Source organism: Drosophila montana, unplaced genomic scaffold (assembly GCF_035044405.1).
Source record: "Drosophila montana isolate Dmon_TW-CO22-7 unplaced genomic scaffold, ASM3504440v1 contig_3200_1, whole genome shotgun sequence".
Lineage (NCBI taxonomy): Eukaryota > Metazoa > Arthropoda > Insecta > Diptera > Drosophilidae > Drosophila > Drosophila montana.
Window position 1 is genome coordinate 3,943,448 of NW_026998080.1, and position 17,667 is coordinate 3,961,114.

The following is a 17,667-nucleotide window of genomic DNA, read 5'->3' on the forward strand; positions in this document are numbered from 1 at the left end:
TGCTAATTCGAGCCAAATATCAACATAGTCAAGGGGCAAATATCGAGCGGTAAAAGTAAAAGTTAACACCCCTTGCTTGTACACTTTAGATAATTATTTAAGCTGTATTCGAAAGGTTTTCACCCAAACGTAATATGTCAATATTATGCCGGAGCGTCTGACTATTCTTATCACACTGTGATCATGAAATGGGACAACGAGTAGAATGTAACGAAGATAGCAGGAATATATTGCCTATTACGACTCTAATAGTCGCAATTCCGTGCGGAGTAACATAGACCAGCTATACACTATCACAACTATTATAACATCAACTTTGTGTTAATGGCGGCAGCGGGAAGCACAGAGAACTGGAACAGTTCTGCGGTACTAAATCTCTGTATATTTCATTAAAGCGTTATCATCTGTGCGCTCTATGGCAGATGTTACACGCTTTACAATTGACAGTGGGCAGTCAAGAGCGAAGCACGCATAGAACTTTCAGATACTTTTCGTTGTTCGGTGCATCTGTGAATGTGAGCTGTTGAGTGTTCATTGACTGACTCGTTTTCGCGCTGCTCCAATTAGGTGTTTGTCGGTGCCAAACGAATGTGTGTGCACTCGCACTCGAAATGCAGCAGACGCCATTTCCAACTTGATCAATGGAAAGCAAAAGAAACGACCGGCAAACTGAGCATTGGCGCTCTTTTTTTTTCTTCAGAATTGGTCTGAAATTTGGATTCTGGCGATCGAGCAATCACCTTCATGACGGTTTTTCTCTGTATTCATGGTGCTTTTCTCTTACGCAAGCTCTCTCCAGCTGCCTCTCTCTCTCTCCTATCTCGAGGCCTCTCCGCTTGGCAGCAGCTGACGATGGCGAGGCCAACAATGCTGAGTCTCACTGCCAGAGTCTCGTTGAATATCGCAGTGGCAATACCATACGCAACGTTTCAGTTACTAGATTCTATTTTCTTTTCGTTTTGGAATTGTGTTATTTCACTCTTGATACGTACAATATACATAGGAGAAGAACACCGCATAAGTGCTGCTACTCACTGCCGTGTGAAACATATGTGTTTAGTTAAAGCTCAAATTTATTCGTAATTTCTATACCATCAGCTGTGTTGTGCAATTGAGCAGATCATTCCGCACATGCTTTTATATATGGCAAAAAATCAGACAACACCGCATGTGAATTATTTACATTGGCCGTGCCGTAATCAGTGTTAATACTTAAAACGTATGCGTACTTATCTGCTGGGAGTCCAGTGGCAAGTTCAATGGGCAACCTGCAAACTATAGCTCATGATGGTATGTTCATTAGTTGTATACCCAATTATTGTGAATGTTACGTGCTTAACTACAATTAAATAAATGACAACATTAATAATAGAAAAACAAAGCCAAAGTAAGAATGCTTAGAGTCACATTCGTTTCTCAAGAACTGTGTAACGCTTAGAAGGAGACATCCCTGACCACATAAAGTATAAGCATACATATATTCTTGATCAGCGTTATAAATCGGTCAAAAATTAAATTCTCCTATGAAAAACCTATTTGTTTATGTAAATATCTTGACCAAACATGGCACTTGTTTGATTCACTATGCTCCTTACATACATACATGTAAGCCGAAGCTTATCAATATCGGTCTAATTTATCATAAAGTATTATGGGAAGAATCGGTTAAAACCAGTTCACAAAACTAATCATGTCGATTCTGGATACAGACACAAAAATGCAGGATAAAAAATGAAAGATAAGGCAGCTGTAATGCAAATAATTCTAATGTAATATATTAACTTATTAATGTCGTGACCCTATTTAAAAAACCGTTTTCGAATTTAAGAGATACAAAATGATTTATCCATGTCCAGTGCTACCCTCATTAAGAATTACTATGGGTGCTATTGTGCAGATTGCTTGCGAGGAGATACCCTGTACCACTCTCCGATTTTCGGCGGCATAAATTCGTACTTATCCATAAACATACATACATAAAGTGCTTACCGAAGGTCGTTTAAAATTGATCCTTGGATAAATTCTGCTGCCAACTGTCCAAAGGCATTTATACAAATATATGTATATTACAAGAATAATGTTGCCAGCTTTAGGTACCAAATTGATTGAATTGAAATCTGCGTATGTAATTATGTATGTATGTATGTGTGTGTGAATGTGTCTGTGTGCGTGTGTGTTTATATGTATGTGAGTATATATGTATGTATGTATGTATGCATGTAAATTAGCTTCTATACCAATAGTAGACCAATTTGTCTTGTTGCGCGGCAAATTTAAATAAGAAAACATATTTATTCAAGCTGCCCTCCTCCTCGATTCTCAAAAATGTAAGTAGGTATGTGTATGTATGTGTGTGTATGTATGTGTGTATATATGTATGTATGTATGTATGTATGTGAAATGTATGTGTGTGTATGTATGTATGTATATATGTATGTTATGTGTATGTATGTCTGTGAAATGTATGTAAAATATATGTGTGTGTATGTATGTACATATGTATGTATGTACATATGTATGTATGTATGTATGTATGTTTGTATGCTTGTAGGTATGTGTAGGCATGTACATATGTATTTTCACATGAATTTTGACCAAGAATAATGTTGCCAGGCCTTGCCCGTGGCACGTTTAAAATAAATTCTCTCAAGGATCTTTGAAAATGAGTTTTAAGCCGATCGGACGGTAAACAAAAAACTTTCATTCAACCGTTTTGTCTAAATTGACACAGATTTGCAGTTATGGGAAGCTCGTAATTGATAAGTTTGGTAAAAATAACTTGAAAAATAGAAAATCTTTCCATGCAAAAACAGATTCTTTGCCCAATCGATAATATTTAGCATGATAAAATTATTAAATTAGTCAAGATATCAATAAGTTTTTCATGCAAGAAGTTATTGTGCATTAGTCAGTTATATACAGATCGTAACTATAGCTAAACAACTGAGAGACTAGTTAGCAATAGTCAGATGGCAAATGGCAAAATATCGATTCGGCTGTTTATGCTGATCAAGAATATAAATACTTTACGACAAAGTTATAATACCTTCTACAAGGGTTTGTAAAGGAACTTCAGAAATTGGAGATTTGGAGATTAAGACAAAAACGTTTCCATTCTGGCCATTTCAAAGTAGTCCCTTTCGACAAAAGCTGTTATGATTCGTGGGCTTAAATAAATTTATAAATATACAACTAGATCAATGTGATGCATTCCCACCTGTTTATTATTAGCTTGTTATCAATGATTCCGTGCGACAAGCGAACTTTCTCAAAATTGCTTAGCACCCGACCAAAAAACAGACATAAGAATATGCGGAAGAGCTAAATTTTCATAGATTGGAGAAGCAAGTGTTCCGTCTAGCTGAAAATGGGTCAAAGCTAAAAACGAAACGCCCCATCTATATCCTCTTCACGCAAATGATGCACATTTGTATATACATACATATCGCACATGTACTATGCAATGCTTAATGTTTATGTTCATACAGATATGTATACACATTTTATTTAATAAGAACTTTTTCTTATGGATTCGCCTTTGCTGTTTAAAATACTTACAAACAAATATTTAAAAAATAAATCCGTATAACAAGAATTGCTTAGTTAATGGCAATTAATACTATAATACTAGAAGGATAGTTTTGAGTACACTGCTAAAAACATATTTAAAAGAATGAGTTCTGCTCATAATAAAAATAATATGGGAAAAATAACCGAATGATAAGTTTTGGCGTTACTTTTGGACATTGGAGAAGCCGGATTTTCAACAAAAAATATGTTTTGTAAAGATCTTTTCATTTTATGCAAATATTAACGCCTAAGAATTAAAATCGGAATGCTATACTTTTGCTTTTCAATATAGTTTTACCAAACTATTAATTTAAGAGTTCAACTTTGCTCCTTATATGCAACCAAAACCGGAGTATATACATATATCTTCACCAATGTTAGCTATTACGAGCTTGACAAATCTTCTCACATATCTGCCAGCTCCTAGGTAATGGGTCTACAAGAGTAAATAATCTTGAGTGTTGGCTTTGGTTGCTTGTGAAAGTGATGATAATTAATTGAGTCATTAATATAATTTGGGCTTAATTGTGGTTTTCTTTTCAGTTTGTTAAATTTCCATTCTTGGTTTATACTAATGATCATGCCTGTTTACTTATTTTTATCCTTTTTTCTTTGCCTCTGATAATAGATCATGATGTGGAAAATGCGCTAGCCGAATCTCAGGCAATTGTGATGAGTGCATCGCAAACGCAGCCGCGGCAACAACAATTGATCAGCCACCATATGATCGAATCTCAGATCTCGGTTAGCAGTGGGGCTTCCATACAGACGGCTATCTTTCAATCGCTTAGCAATTCGCCGGCGCACACCAATCGGAGCACAGGACTGCTGCAGCATACCACATCTACGATTAGCAGCAACTCCACTAGTTCTGTGAACTCACAGGGTGTAGCCTATGCCGCTGACGCCCTTGGTGCACACAAGCCCTCGGAACAGATCAACTCGCTGCTGGAGCACATAACTCCAGCGCAAGCGGCCGCCGCCATGAGCGGCGAGGGCGTGCTCAACATAGCCGACGTGGCAGATCTGTTGCATCCCCAGCATGCAATCATAACAGGAGGTCGTTCTCAGGAAGGTTGTCCATTAATTATCTTTCCGGACAACAATAATTTCAATTCGATCGAAGAAGCCGACTATCAGAAGCTCATTTTGTACCTTAGCTCAGTGCCATCGTAAGTAAAAGCCCCTATACCCTATACAAATATTTATAATTAGCACTTAATGAACTTTAATAATAATTGGTTTTTATAATGTGTTTTTAGCCTCCAGGATGCTGATTTGGGCTTTCACTTGATTATTGATCGACGCAAGGACCGATGGACATCAGTAAAGACGACGTTGCAGCGAATATCGGTACGAGTGCTAAAACTCATTGATCAATTAACACTTATTAGGACCATTTCTTTTTATGAATCGCAGATTTACTTTCCCGGTATCATACATGTGGTCTATGTGCTGCGTCCGTCGGGCCTCTTTCAGAAGGCCATATCCGAAGTGAGTTCGAAATTTTCTTCCAAGGACGAATACCGCTTTCGGCTTATTGTGTGTTCAGCTCTGTCCGATCTTCATGAATTTATTGACATCAGTCAGTTAACCCCCGATATGGGCGGTACATTAATATATTCTCATCATGAGTGGATACAACAAAGGATCGTGAGTAAATATCAATTAAAGCGATGATGTACTTTCTAACGATAATGCGTTTGCTTGCAGTCACTCGAGAAGTTTTCAAGCTTGACACATCAAGTCTCTGCCGAATTGGATGTATTCATACAAGCCATACATGATACTGAGTTTCCCAATTCCGTAGAGGCAACAAAAAAATTGTTAGAGGATCAGGGCGTCGACTATGCGCGACTGAAGGTTATTTTTAGATTCATTGCATAATGGTCTCAAAACAAACATGATCGTCTTTTTTAGGATGAGATACTGGCTGCTGCCAGACACGGTGAGACACTGCTGGACAAAATAAAATCCAATGAGGAACTCAAGGAGTTTTCCGAACGCACCGGCAATGTCAGCGCCATTGAAAGGTACGTATTTATTTAATTAGAGTTGGTGTTCTTGAATTGCCCTGCTTAGTACTCTGGAGTATTCTGCTCAAAGTTTTAACCTCTCCTTTCTGAATATCGCGTTTTTGTATTAACTTAAATAAGTAACGTTTTTACTAACTTTAAATCTATTTGGTTCTTATAGCTCTGCACTGGTTTCGTATTAACGTTTATTTCAAGAAAATGTTTGGAAGACAATCTATGTTTATACACATTTGTTTCATTTATCTCATACGTACATATGTATATGTAATACATAATGTTGAAATTCATAACACTCCACCATTTTTTCATAAAATAATTGCTTTAATATCACTTTTCTTTATTTCGAAATTGGTTTATTTTGAGCAGACTGTTTATTACTTTCTAGTTAAAGCAAGCGTCATAAATAATGAATATAATAGTTTTTCTTTGTAAGTTATAGAGATGTTTAATTATACGGCTTAACATATTGTGAAAAATTAATTACGAATGTTGTAATTATGGTAAACGAACGACAAAACTTATAGTGATCAACAGATCAACGGGTTTTTAATAATTAACGATTATACTCTTACCTGTTAACATGCGCCAACTTTAGCCAATTTTCATTGAAAGAATAGGTACACTTTAGACCTTTAAACAAAATAGATCTTATGAGCATACAAGTAGATAGATATATAAACCAGAAGACCAATATGTGACTGTAATTGTACAGTTGCATAAATAACAAAACCCCATTTAAATAAAACCTGGTTGGTTTTGTCAAGATTTTTCAACTCACCACCAAAATTTAATCAGCTTCAAGTCCTTATATCATATAGCTACATATAGCTGTAGTGTAGAAATTGTGGATACACTCAAAACAAATGTTGTTTCTTCTTTTTTATTGAGGTATTTATAAATTATTTAAATAAATTATTGAGGTATTAAAAATAGAGTACTGCAAAGATAGTATTTTTGGCAATCCCATGATTTTTCATAAGGTTTTCTTAAGAATGCTGAAAATAATAGTTTAATGATTTATATAAAACATGATTCTGCCGTAGTTCGTCTGTTCTATTATAGCCCATAATTGTGTTTCCAAACGCATTGAACTTTGTCATTGCAATTGTGAGACAATTATATCGCAGTGCTCTGTTTCGCTACGTTTTTTTGTCTCTGCCAGTTTGTAGATGTAGGTGTAGCAAATTGGCTATTGATAACTGGTCAGAGAAGATACATATCTATATATGTCCGAATTAATAATTTGAAATTGAATAGCGTGCCATTTGGAAGAAGTTTATAAATAGTCTACATCATAAATTGATAGAAACATATATTTATGGTTAATAGTTGTGGTTAAATGAGTATCCGTATATCTCTTATGAGTATGAATCGTCTAATTTAATTGGATAGATTAATGCAAACCTATTTGAATAAAAATATTTGTATGACAAGAAAGGGCTTAAGTTTAAAGTAGGATTGTTATTAGTATTAACTATACTGGGCAGGTCTTAAATTTCCAAGCCTTGATCATCAGATTCAAATTTCCAATCATTTTTAACTAGAATAGTCCTTTGAAAAGGAAAAGGCTAAGCCATAGATTTGACTGCTGTGAAGGCGATAGCTGTAAGGAGATTAAGATTCAGTTCTGACTTGACATAGGGCCATTCTCTCGGGACTAAGAGCCGGAAACTCGCTAATAATTCAAAACCAGAAATTTATAGAAAGAGGTTAATTTAGAAATGAAATTAATATAATAAATTTTATTTTTGCATGAAAACAAAATTGTGAGCAGTCAAAATTAAGTTCGATTAATCCTTAAAGAATTTTTATAAAATGCATGTGTATGTTTAACGTCAATATTTGTTAGTATATTGCAATAAGGAACTTTGAGCGTTCTTGAAGGTAGAGTAAATAAGTTAATAGCTATTCAAAATACATACTACACACAATTAATTATTTTACTTAATTGGTCTGACATTGAAATTAAAAACCCAGACGCAGTTCACAAAACAATTTTCGACTATGCACACAAAATTTCTAATATACCAAAAAATGTATAAATAAATCACGATGTAATTTTCTTTCATCGGAATGTCGCTCATCACACTCATTAAGTTGTTGCCGTCTTTTGTCTTTTGTCTCCCCTGTCGCGCGCTCGGTTTTACCATACGTTAATGTTCCAAAAAACATTTTCGAAATGACAACTTTCTATAAATTAAAAACTGAACCAAATGAATATGAATGTGCTTAAATGATAACGACCAAAATATCGGTGTGCAGATCCAGTGCAGGGCAGCCAATACATCGTCAACAAATTATTTATCACCAACAATATAAGTTTAAACAACCCCAACATTATGATGATTGTCGCGATTACCGTAGACTGCTGGTCCAACTGGAGGAAACTGAGCGTCGTTTCGACGAGTTCTGGCGGACACACCGCAACCGCCTAGAGCAGTGCCTGCTTTTGCGCATGTTTGAGCAGGACTTTCGGGAGCTGCAAGTAAGTCATTAATAGAAATAGCAACGTACTTGAACTAGTAAAACTTACCGACCCTATTTGCAGAATATTTTCGATGGGCATCTCAAGACCGTGGCTGACATGACTGAGATTGGAGAGAGCGTGGAACGCGTTGCGACACTTGTTCAGGATACGGAGACATTTTGTGAGCTGATCAAAACAGACATAGAGAGAGCTGAGAAGGTTATACAAGCTGGACAGCAGCTGGTCGGCTCCCGTGGCGTCTATCCTTGGGAGATTGTGCAGCCCAAGTGCGACGAACTGCAGCGCGTCTGCGACATAATCAGTATGCGCCTGAGCAAACGGCTCGAAATACTGGCCAAGAACAGCGAACTTATGGAGAGAGTTGAAAAGGTGATTAAAGAATAATTAATCAGCTCAATTAACAATATTTACTGACTTTTCAATATCTTACTTTCGCAGGCTAATCAATGGTGTGCCAACGGCGTAGAGCTGTTGGCCTCTCAGCGGATCGAGCAGTGTTCGGTCTCGGCCGACCTAGCTGAACAGAGCCTGCACGAAATACAGGCTTTTATCGCATCCGCTTCAGATTTTAAGTTATCTAGTCCAAGTGAATTCAAGAAAATCTTTCTGGATAGCACGACCCCAGAGACCAAAGCACTTGTATCTCAGGTAAGTGAATTGAAATGTGAATATGATGCAAATTATCCGATTGAAAATTTGATATGAATTAGAAAACTCGTTTATTTTTCATTTAATAAGAATATTGAATAGAAGAAATTACCCGTCAACGCCGGGGTCGATAAACATTGTTTGAACTTAATTAAAAAAAACGTATGTTTTCTTATTTGAATTTAAAAAAAAATTCTTTGTCCGCCCACTCAAGGGCTTAATCCATGAACCTCAATGTTTCTTAGCCAACTACTCTACTTAATCGAATGATTTGACCCTGTCAAAATCTACACTATTCTTGACAAAACAGTCAAAACTAAGGAAAAATGGTAATTATTATTTCAGTTAAGCGCCATTAATTTCAATTCCTTTGTTGTTATAACTTTGCAGAGGGTATTATAATTTTGTCTCGAAATGTGTAACGCATATAATTAGTCATCTCCGACCTCATAAACTATATATGTATATATTCTTGATCAGTATGAACGGCCGAATCGTCTGTCCGTCCGTCTGCCTGTCTGTTTCTATGCGAACTAGTCTCTCAGTTTTTAAAACTATCGTCATAAAACTTTGCATACATCCCTCTTTCTGGACATGCAGTACATATGTCGGAAACGGCTGAATCGGACCACTATTTCCTATAGCTGCCATAGGAACGATCGGTCGAAAATAAGGTTCTCGTAGGAAAAACTTTTTTGTTTATCAATATATCTTACCAAAACTTGGTATTTAAAGGTTTTACTATGCCCCCTACATGTACGAAAAATTGGCACATCGGACAACTATATAGTAAGAAATATATCTATAATATATAGATAGTATATGGCCAAATATTCTGTTTTCAAAGATATTTCAGCAAACTCAGCACTGGTCAGCGTTCAGTCATTTAGTTAGCGAATCAGGCATTGCCGATAAAATAGTTCCCAGTTTCTTCACCCACTGCTTAATGTTGGCCCAATTCAACTTTTAAACAATAGTTAAGTGAGATTTCCGTTTCGACAGACCCCAATGCTGCTCACCTTTGGCTGACGCAATAATATCATGTTTCACTAAAGGAACGATCATTCGATGACATCGCTGTCCACATTAGCCGTAGTTGTCGATTCGATAACTTGCAATGTAATTGTGATATAATTCAAAGACTGGTTCTGCTGTCTCCAACTAGTTGCTGCTTCTGCAGTTTACCTATGTACGAGTACAGTTAGATAACAGCGCTTGGAATTGGAATGGGGCATTCTCGATGTTGCAGCAAGCATAATGCGCATTTAATGCCTCGAATGGTATCAATCAACCGGTTTCTGTCGCTGGCTACGCTGGCCAGCGAAGAGTCCAAAGTGGGCGAAGATGAATCAGAAACATGTTCATGGTAGAAGTTGCAGCATATAGAATTGAGTCTCTCAGGAAGAATGTAAATTTATTTAATGTATTCAAAATGCGAACAAATTTTATTTCTTAAGCTCCAAGTCTTATATAGAAAACATTTTTATCCTTTCTTCCACTTTGTGCTATGTTTTGGTTTACTCAAGTAAGGCTTTCTATATAAGAAGAAATCTTAAGAAAAGCAAGCTTGTTACCGTTTATATCCTTTTAAGCATTCTGATAATTTTATACTTAACCTCTTACAGAATCTTATTTCTTTTACCGTTTGCCTTAATATTGGATTCCCTAAAATTCTTTAATTAGATTGTAAAAGAGAAGAACTTAAGATATATATGGATATTGAATTTTAGGAAAGTTATTAAATATCGTGTACAAATAGAATATGACAATTGGTTGCAGTAGCCCCTTCAAATAATCAACTTTTTGAAGAACTGTTAAAATGCATTTCTGTATTAAACTCTTTTGGTTAGTAACGAACATATTCAACATGGTTCTTTCAAACATGTATGAACATATTCCACATATTTCTTTCAAACATGTATGAACATATTCCACATGGTTCTTTCAAACATGTATGATCTTCATATCATACAAAGAGGCGATGCAACATAAACTATAGCTTCAAACACGAAATGTTCGATGATAAGAATCTCTTAACCATATGTAATGTAATACATATGCAAAACTACACTTATTATATTAGTATTCTTAAATGAGGCGTATATTATTTTATCTTATTAACTTCACTATACTAGATGCATATTTTAGTAAGCCCAAACTAATCAAGAATTGTGGGCTGCCCCATTTGCGGGAGCATCTTTCAAAGCTGCATATCGAGGCATGTAGTAAGCAAATTGCTTGGAAGACTTTTAATTTGTGTGTCGGCCACGCTCCAGGCCCAAAGATACAAAGTGACCTATTTTCGTAACCCCACTGCAAGTCCAGTTTTTTTGGTTAGGCATTTTTTCATTTGAGCAAACAGTAAAAAGATGTCGCGGCCACGCACGAAATGGGTCAGCAAGACCCGTTTGGTCAATGCCACGGCAATATTCTTATTGCTTTTACATTTTTCTGGATTTCAACCGCATTCGTGTATGTTTAATGATTTTGACACAGTTCAGCGTTGTGCGCTGGACCGCTTTCATTCCAGTCTCCGCACGTTTTACCAGTTACCGAACTGGATATCCTTGCGAGTGCAGCTAAAAAAAGATTTTTTATTATATATCTATACAAGCGACAGCTATTAGATCACTTGATGTGTGGATGGAATGGAGTTGCTCAATCGCAGTTACATCATAACTTAAATAATGGCATATGAGTTCCTATTGTGCAATTTTCCCCATGAGCCGTAGATCGCCAGCCGATGACAAATATATGTACATTTCCAATAGGGAATATTATTGGAAAAGATACACCTCAATTCAAAAATTTCTAATTTAATTGGTTGGTAAATGTGCTGGACAGGTTTACGCATTCCCAGATCTATAAATTTCTTCGTAATATATTCAGCATAGATATGATCGTTCATTGGTTTCCATGTATTCAAATAATTTTCAAGGTCTGTACGCGAAATGTCAAAAAATATATAGATCTGTACAAATTTCTAGAAAATTCTGTTTGTCGCTATTGATGCTAGTTACTTTCCGGTAAAATATGTATTCATGTACTTAAAAGCGAGTCATTTTTTTATATTTTTATTTATTTTGTCAAAAACTGGCAAACAATTTTGGCTATAACATGACAGGAAGGTAAATATAGAGGCCGCTTTATTTTCCGCGCCTTTTTGAGGTCGGGTGAATCGCGAAAACGATATCGCTACAGTTGTAGAACGCCGGTTACCAAATTTTACAGGTAGACTATTGAGGAGACCCTCTTAAAGATGAGCAAAACCCACCAAAATCCAATCGATTGCAAAAATGTATAATTTTTACAATCACATTTGAAGAGTCACTGCTTTGGGGTCACGGCCACGGGTAATCCGTGTATTCTAGCTACGTCTATTTTACATTTTGAATAGTTTTTGAAAAATTAACGTTAAAATATTTCATAATTTAATTTAACAAAATGTTCTAGCTCATCATTTCTGTTCGATCAAATGGAGAGAGAACTTCAAAATCCTGAATACAGTATTTCCTTATTACGAATTTTTATAAATAAATGTTGCAGAAAAAGCTATTACCTTTAAAGTTTAAAGTCCTGCATACCAGTATACAAACCAGAAAAAGCAACAAGATGAAGACTTGCGAGTTTTTGGTCATTATCGGTTATTGCCTTCATTAAAATAACTAAGTGTCAAAAGCCAAAAATACATTTAACATAAAATAATATGTATGCATTTTCTATGCCTGCAAACTCGAGTTCATTCACTGTCGTTAAGAGCGTAGGCGCCGACTCCTGTAAAGGTCAATGGAAATTGCTAAGATAACTGGTCGTGCGCTGAGCTGGTAAGTGCCCAGTTGAGCCAGAGTTGCCTGTATTCCAAATGAAAATAGATACATATGTAGAAAACTGGAAGTTTTTCCAGTTTAACTTTAGACAATCAAATCAAATAGCGGAGAGTACCCGGAGGCACTTTATTCTAGAATGGCTTTATTCTTAATTAATTCCGAAAATAATTCCCTGCAAAATAAAAAAAAAAAAAATCTGCATAAGTCGCACAATTATCCGCCCAAGAGTGTGTGTTGTGCATAAATCTATCCATAAATAAATTCATCCAAAGTATTTTGGAATTCTTATTGATATATTTTATTATATTGACTGAAGGCTACAAAGGATTTTGTAAACATGATCTTACTTATTGTTATTGGAGTAAAACATAAAGTATATTTTGTTTTTATTTCATCCGAAGATGATTTTCTTTTACCAATATGTAAATAATTAAAAGTGCACTCGACAACCCTGAAAGTAGCCAGCAACAATTTATGGAAGCATGGGTCAGATAAAAAAACATTTTAGTACATTACAAAATGTTTGTTTGGTTAGCGCATCGGCAGCTGCAACATATTATTTGATCAGCTGCACATGTTGAACGGACTTTCGCAGAAACCCACATAACTGGTCACTAGCTGCCACACCACAGCCTGCCGCCTGCCACACCACAGCCTGCCGCCTGGCTGTGGCACGCTGAAGATGCGCCAAAGTCATGTTGACAATAAGCCCGACAACAACAGCGCAGACTTCGACGCGTCGGAAACGAAAGAGAAAGTGGCAATTGAACTGTCGGCGACGATTATGTAAAATGTCATAGGTCATGACCTCGCCAAATGCCTGTTGCCCTCCAGGCGCAATTCACTTATGCAATTGGCAGCCATCGATAGATGTATCGAGCATGCGGCTAGGCAAGCAGCCTGCACATCCCAAAGCCTTTCGAAAACAATTCGCTTACACTTATAAACGAATAGCTGATCCCCGTCTTTGTGAAGGTCTTCAGCCACCTTCTATTGATAAGACCCAAGGATAAATAAACTACGATTAACTTAAATTCGCTAGCGATCAGAATTTAACTTGAATCATATTTCAAATTCCAATCGAATCCTATTTTATATGAAAGATTTCTTTTTGTTATATTTATATATTTCAAGAGTACCTCCAAAAATCGTTAGCATTTTATCGGAAACTAAAAATAATAATTTTTTAAATAATTAGAAAAATTACTTAAGCAATTCGATATTTTAATAGCCTCAACCCACTGAAAATGTGGTGATAAAATGGGTTTTGTGGTGTTTTTGCTATATGTTAAATGCAGAAGAAAGCATCTTCGTGATGCGATCTTAATCTTAATGTGACGATTGCGCTATTTACGTGCTTCGATTTCAGACTATAGATGTTAGACTTCGGAACGTAGACTCTCCTTTTGGCCGGCGATCATGTTTATTTCAAATGATCCTTAGCACATTCCAATTACACGGAATCGACAAATATCGATTTTAGGATTGGGTTTCTTGAGCATATCTCGGGTACTATATGATCAACAGATACTAAATTTAGGAGGTAGGTTCTCTTGGAGTACATTGTTGGGTTGACTCGGCCGCTATACAAGGGATAGAGACATCTTTAGAGAAACTACTGCGTTTTCGGTGTCCACTGCAAAGGGTCTCAACTGGGCGAAATACTCTTTTCTTTCCTGCTCTTTTATTTTTTGCCAGCAGAAATCACATGAGAGTACCGCAAAATTTTCCTGCATTAAAACACACCTTGTCATTTTGCATAAAATCTTGAGGCATATTTAATTATACCATACGAGTTGGGGAAGTTGATGTGTATTATTTTTCAGGTTAATTCAATTTTAGTTTACATTAAAGGAGTTTCTACGTTTGTAAATTATGCCTAAACAGAAAACATCCTCGCCTATTGTTTTACTATTACGTAATGCCTTAGACTTTTACCGTACGGTTGACACCCTGAAGATGGCCCTTCTTCTACAAAATATCAATATCTCTTCTTCTCGTTGCACAGCTTTACACTTTCTCTTTGCAATCGTCTCTCTAAGAACTTGACTCAGTTCATGTCGCTCAACGCGAACAATACGAGCTGTCTAAAATTGAGAGTAAAGTCGTTGAAGAATATCAGAAAATCTGCTCGTTAGGAACAAAACAGTTTTTATGGCATAAATGTGTATTTGAGTGAATGACAATAGTCGGCTTAAAGTTCCATGTTCGGTCAATAAGTTGATCATTTCTTTGATAGGCTGTATGTAGATCATGCGACTTTCGAAATGTGGCTTAGTCGCACGAAATATTGAGTACATTAAAACAGAAACTAATAAAAAACTTTGATGCAAAGCAGCATTAAACTCTTAACCTACATCTATATGTATAAATTGTTTGCCCCGATGTCTAAAATTTGGAGAAAAACAAACTGATCTCGCTCAAAGGCAATACTTGCCTGCAAGCACATATAGAAGTCGTATCTGTTGGAGTTAAATTTGTTAATAATCTTAAACTTTGTATTTTGCAGGTTCTGCAGCGCATTGATGATGTCTCTTTGATGTGCGACAAGCGCATTGCGAGCCTCAAGAAGCTGGCGCTGAAACCACCGCGTCCAGTGCAGCAGGTAACCCCAGAACCGGCCGTGCCGCTGCAGCCACCAGGTGGTGCGCCCCATTTGCTGCGCCGTAAACCAAATAAGGTAAGTGTGCATCTACAGTTGTCGAGAAAAGTATTCTTTTTTTGTATGCTATGATCAGTCGCCTCTTTCCATTTATTGCGTGACGAGTCCGCCCACTTTAATAACACTCTGCCACAGACGTAAACTTTTCTTTTGTCTTTTCAAAGAAAATAATTTTTTTTTGTTGTAAACTTTTAAAATGATTTTTAAGTTGAGCGTTTTGTTTAGCCCTTTTCAAGGTAATCTAAGTATTATATTTTAATTTCATTTAACATTTTAAAAATAATAATACAAATAAGTCATATATATATATATATATATATATATGTTCTATATATATCTTGTTTTTGTCCAATTTTAACCTAGACAGATTCGAATCTGAGATATAATGAAATTTAAAATGAGTCCTTAATCAACAAGTTTGGCATCTTTAAGTTTCTTTATGCTCTTTACATATAGGCACAAATATTTTAACATTTTTACATCAGTCGCAAATTAAGTTCCTTGTGTGAAGAACTTTGTTGTTGTTAACAATATCTTGACTAAATTATGTATATACTTAGTAATTGACCAAGCAAGAACTAGTATTGAACTAAATGCAAACGAAGATTATGATATATATATATATGTACATATACCTATATACTTATTCGTGAACCAAAAGGAGTCTACATATTGGTAGCGGCTTGTAGTTGATTTAAATATTTTGATCTACAAACCTATTGAATTAATAGGAGATTTCATAATAAAATACTTGCGCTTTACGCACCTTTTTTCTATTATGAATCAGATCAAGAAATATATTTTAGTAGTTTGAGGTACATACAAATGCACAACTCAATTAGGCTCTTGTACAGGGAGTAGGGTGACTTTTTTGTGGGTAAAGCATATAAAAAAAAGCAGCTGAGACTTGAAGATAAGCGATGCAACAGTGGCTTATTAACCACCGAACCACTGAATATGCGATGCGTTTTTATTTGCATTTAAAATGCGCGCGAAAAGCAAAAGATTCCTAATTAAACAATGAACCGCCTTAAAGTTTTCTTTTTGCGCCGCTTACCCATTAACAATTCAAAAATAAAGGGTATATTCAAAATTGGTGCAAGGCTTAAAACTATTTATATAAGAAAGAAGATAAGGGGCATTCGAAAAAGGGTTTTCATTAATGTAACCCAGAGGAAAGACTAAATCGGCGGGATTATACCTGCATATGTGAGCACAAATGGGTATTTCAGTGAATGTAGGGCATTTAAAAGCCAAGCACGCCCGACTAGAGCACTCTTACTTGTTGCCTTTTGATTTGTTGTACAAATTTCAAGTTCATTGTGCAAAATTCACACGATGCTCTTATTATCTGTACAAAAGATTCAGGCCCGCGGCTGGGGCCAATTGTTGCACCGACGCCATAAACCAGCCCAACAAAAGCCCACGGCAAGACAAAGCCGAGACGGTTTACCTGGCATGTGATAAGACAAATGCCAACCGCAAGTTTCACTTTTGCTGGCCGCACAAATCGTAGATTACCACGGAGACAACGCCGACCCACAGCTCGGGGCAAGCTGCGCTAACTATCCACAAGGGGCCCATCAAAAGTCGTATGAGCTCCAAATGGTTCCGAAATTTTATAATTACCTTCTGTGCGCCAGGTCCGAGCCAAATTTGTGCAGACAGCGCATAATTGAGATGAATGCCGAGTGTCGTTTACCATTAGGTCTGCTTTAAAATAGTTACCTTAAATGATTAGCAAAAGTGTTTCCCCTCGGAGCGTAAAGATTACGAAGAGTACTAAGTTTCTAGTAAGTAGTAGATTAACTTATCTCCACTGACGGATGCTAGTTTCTGTTATATATTGATTAGAGTTTGCATTAAGTATTCCCCGTGATCACTTTCTATCTGCACTGATTTCACGTCCACTTCTGATTTAATTGGACTACTCGATCGAACCACTGAAGTGTATGAGTTGCAGACAGCGCGGAAAAGATAGTCAATATATGCGGAAAGTCTGTTTAATGCGCTCGGCCATGATCATAGAATAAAGTTTTTCTGTTCATTCGGTTTTAACTGCACTTGTGACGGGCTGCACAAAAGGTTACAATGGCATATTAAATATTTCCGCTGGGCAGCGAGAGATCCAGGAAAAAGAAATTTGCAATCGCGCATTGAAAATAAAAACAGTATACAAAGTAATTTTCATAAATGCAAAGCATTTTCTAAGTATCTCGTTCGAATTACTGTTAACTCTGCGCATTCCCGTTGCCTTCAATTTCCTCTGATCACTTTTCACTTGGCATTCAGAAGCCTGGCCATAAATGGCCAATGCCCTGCTGTTCTGTGATTCGCTTACAGATTTCTTATTCAGCAATACAAATGGAGACCAAAAGATATATATATTCATACCCTCTCCCTCTTACTGGGCGTAGGTAAAATACTCTCCGGTCA

General features: G+C 36.4%; 1 protein-coding gene across 8 annotated transcripts in view; it reads left to right on the forward strand.

Annotated features, from left to right (window-relative positions):
- The window catches only part of LOC135432478 (guanine nucleotide exchange factor DBS), a 46,311-nt gene that overhangs the window by 4,081 nt on the left and 24,563 nt on the right, over positions 1–17,667 (forward strand). For 6 of the 8 annotated variants that reach the window (XM_064688203.1, XM_064688202.1, XM_064688204.1 and 3 more), the window contains exons 2-10: positions 4,199–4,742; positions 4,833–4,923; positions 4,990–5,223; positions 5,284–5,433; positions 5,491–5,603; positions 7,869–8,091; positions 8,155–8,463; positions 8,533–8,742; positions 15,079–15,249. In XM_064688203.1, the coding sequence (XP_064544273.1) occupies positions 4,199–4,742; positions 4,833–4,923; positions 4,990–5,223; positions 5,284–5,433; positions 5,491–5,603; positions 7,869–8,091; positions 8,155–8,463; positions 8,533–8,742; positions 15,079–15,249 (2,045 nt within the window). Of the gene's footprint in view, positions 1–1,244; positions 1,291–4,198; positions 4,743–4,832; positions 4,924–4,989; positions 5,224–5,283; positions 5,434–5,490; positions 5,604–7,868; positions 8,092–8,154; positions 8,464–8,532; positions 8,743–15,078; positions 15,250–17,667 lie in introns of those variants that run through there. The other 2 variants (XM_064688205.1, XM_064688201.1) reach the window with 2 other exon arrangements.